Source organism: Eimeria tenella, genomic scaffold (genome assembly GCF_000499545.2).
Source record: "Eimeria tenella Houghton genomic scaffold, Eth_scaff4626, whole genome shotgun sequence".
Classification (NCBI taxonomy): Eukaryota; Apicomplexa; class Conoidasida; order Eucoccidiorida; family Eimeriidae; genus Eimeria; species Eimeria tenella.
In genome coordinates this window covers 1-1,006 of record NW_013545561.1, presented here as the reverse complement: position 1 = coordinate 1,006, position 1,006 = coordinate 1, and the positions used below count along the sequence as shown (strand labels likewise).

General features: G+C 52.8%; 1 protein-coding gene across 1 annotated transcript; it reads left to right on the top strand.

Annotated features, from left to right (window-relative positions):
- Positions 1–311: 311 nt before the first annotated feature.
- ETH_00042680 (uncharacterized protein) lies at positions 312–978 on the top strand (the record flags this gene model as incomplete). The annotated part of the gene is made up of 2 exons (XM_013380230.1): positions 312–585; positions 912–978. Coding segments are annotated over 2 exons (341 nt in total), but the record flags the coding sequence as incomplete, so codon positions are not given.
- Positions 979–1,006: the final 28 nt, after the last annotated feature.

Sequence of the window (1,006 nt, the reverse complement as noted above, 5' to 3'; positions counted from 1 at the left end):
AGTCTCTGCGCCTAAACCCTAGCTTCTAAACCCTAATATTCTCTGTGCTTTTCTTGCTTGATTGAGCCTGGGCTAGAGGCCCTAAACCCTAGCTCCTTGGCCCTAAACCCTAAACCCTAGTTGCTGCATCCTAAACCCTAAACCCTAGATTCCGGTTTCTTAACTCACCCAGAGGTTGGATCCTGTGCAGTGTTTCAGGGGTGTTGCATACCATCGCGGCAGAGACGAGGCCGTAGGGTTTAGGGTTTGGGGTTTGGGGTTTAGGGTTTGGGGTTTAGGGTTTAGGGTTTAGGGTTTAGGGTTTTCTGCAGATTTTGAACACCCTGAAGGCCTGCGACTACGAGTGGCACCTCCTTTCCCAGTACAAGCTTCGCTGCCGGCCGCTGAGGCCGACTCCGGAGACTTCTCCAGAGGCCCCTTCCAGCAGCAGCAGCAGCAGCAGCAGCTGCAGCAGCAGCAGCAGCAGCAAGACCAATGTGGAGTTCGCCTGCGACAGCGAAGACATCATTCTGGCCATTCAGCTTTACAAAGTTGGCAGCTGCAGATACGTCATTGACGTGCAGCTCTTCGAGGGAAACGCCATGGGTGAGCTAGCTAGCTAGCTAGCTAGCTAGCTAGCTAGCTAGCTGGCTAGCTAGCTTCTTAATAGCTAGCTAGCGAACTAGCTAGCTAGTTAGCTAGCTAGCTAGCTAACTAGCTAGCTAGCTAGCTAACTAGCTAGCTAGCCAGCGTAGTTAGCTAGCTAGCTTGTTTGTAGCTAGCGAGGTAGCTAGCTATCTAGCTAGCTCCCCAGCTAGCTAACTGGCCCCCCAGCTAGCTAGCTAGCTAGCTAGCTAGCTGCTTAGCCCCCCAGCAAGCCATCTAGCTAGCTAGCTAGCTGTTGTTTCTGATTGTCTTTGTTTTGTTTTCAGTTTGCATATCTGAGGCGCTGTGGATAACATCAGCAATTTATTCTGCGCTGACGCAGCTGCAGCGGCAGCAGCAGCGGTGCCGGCTGCATGCGCCG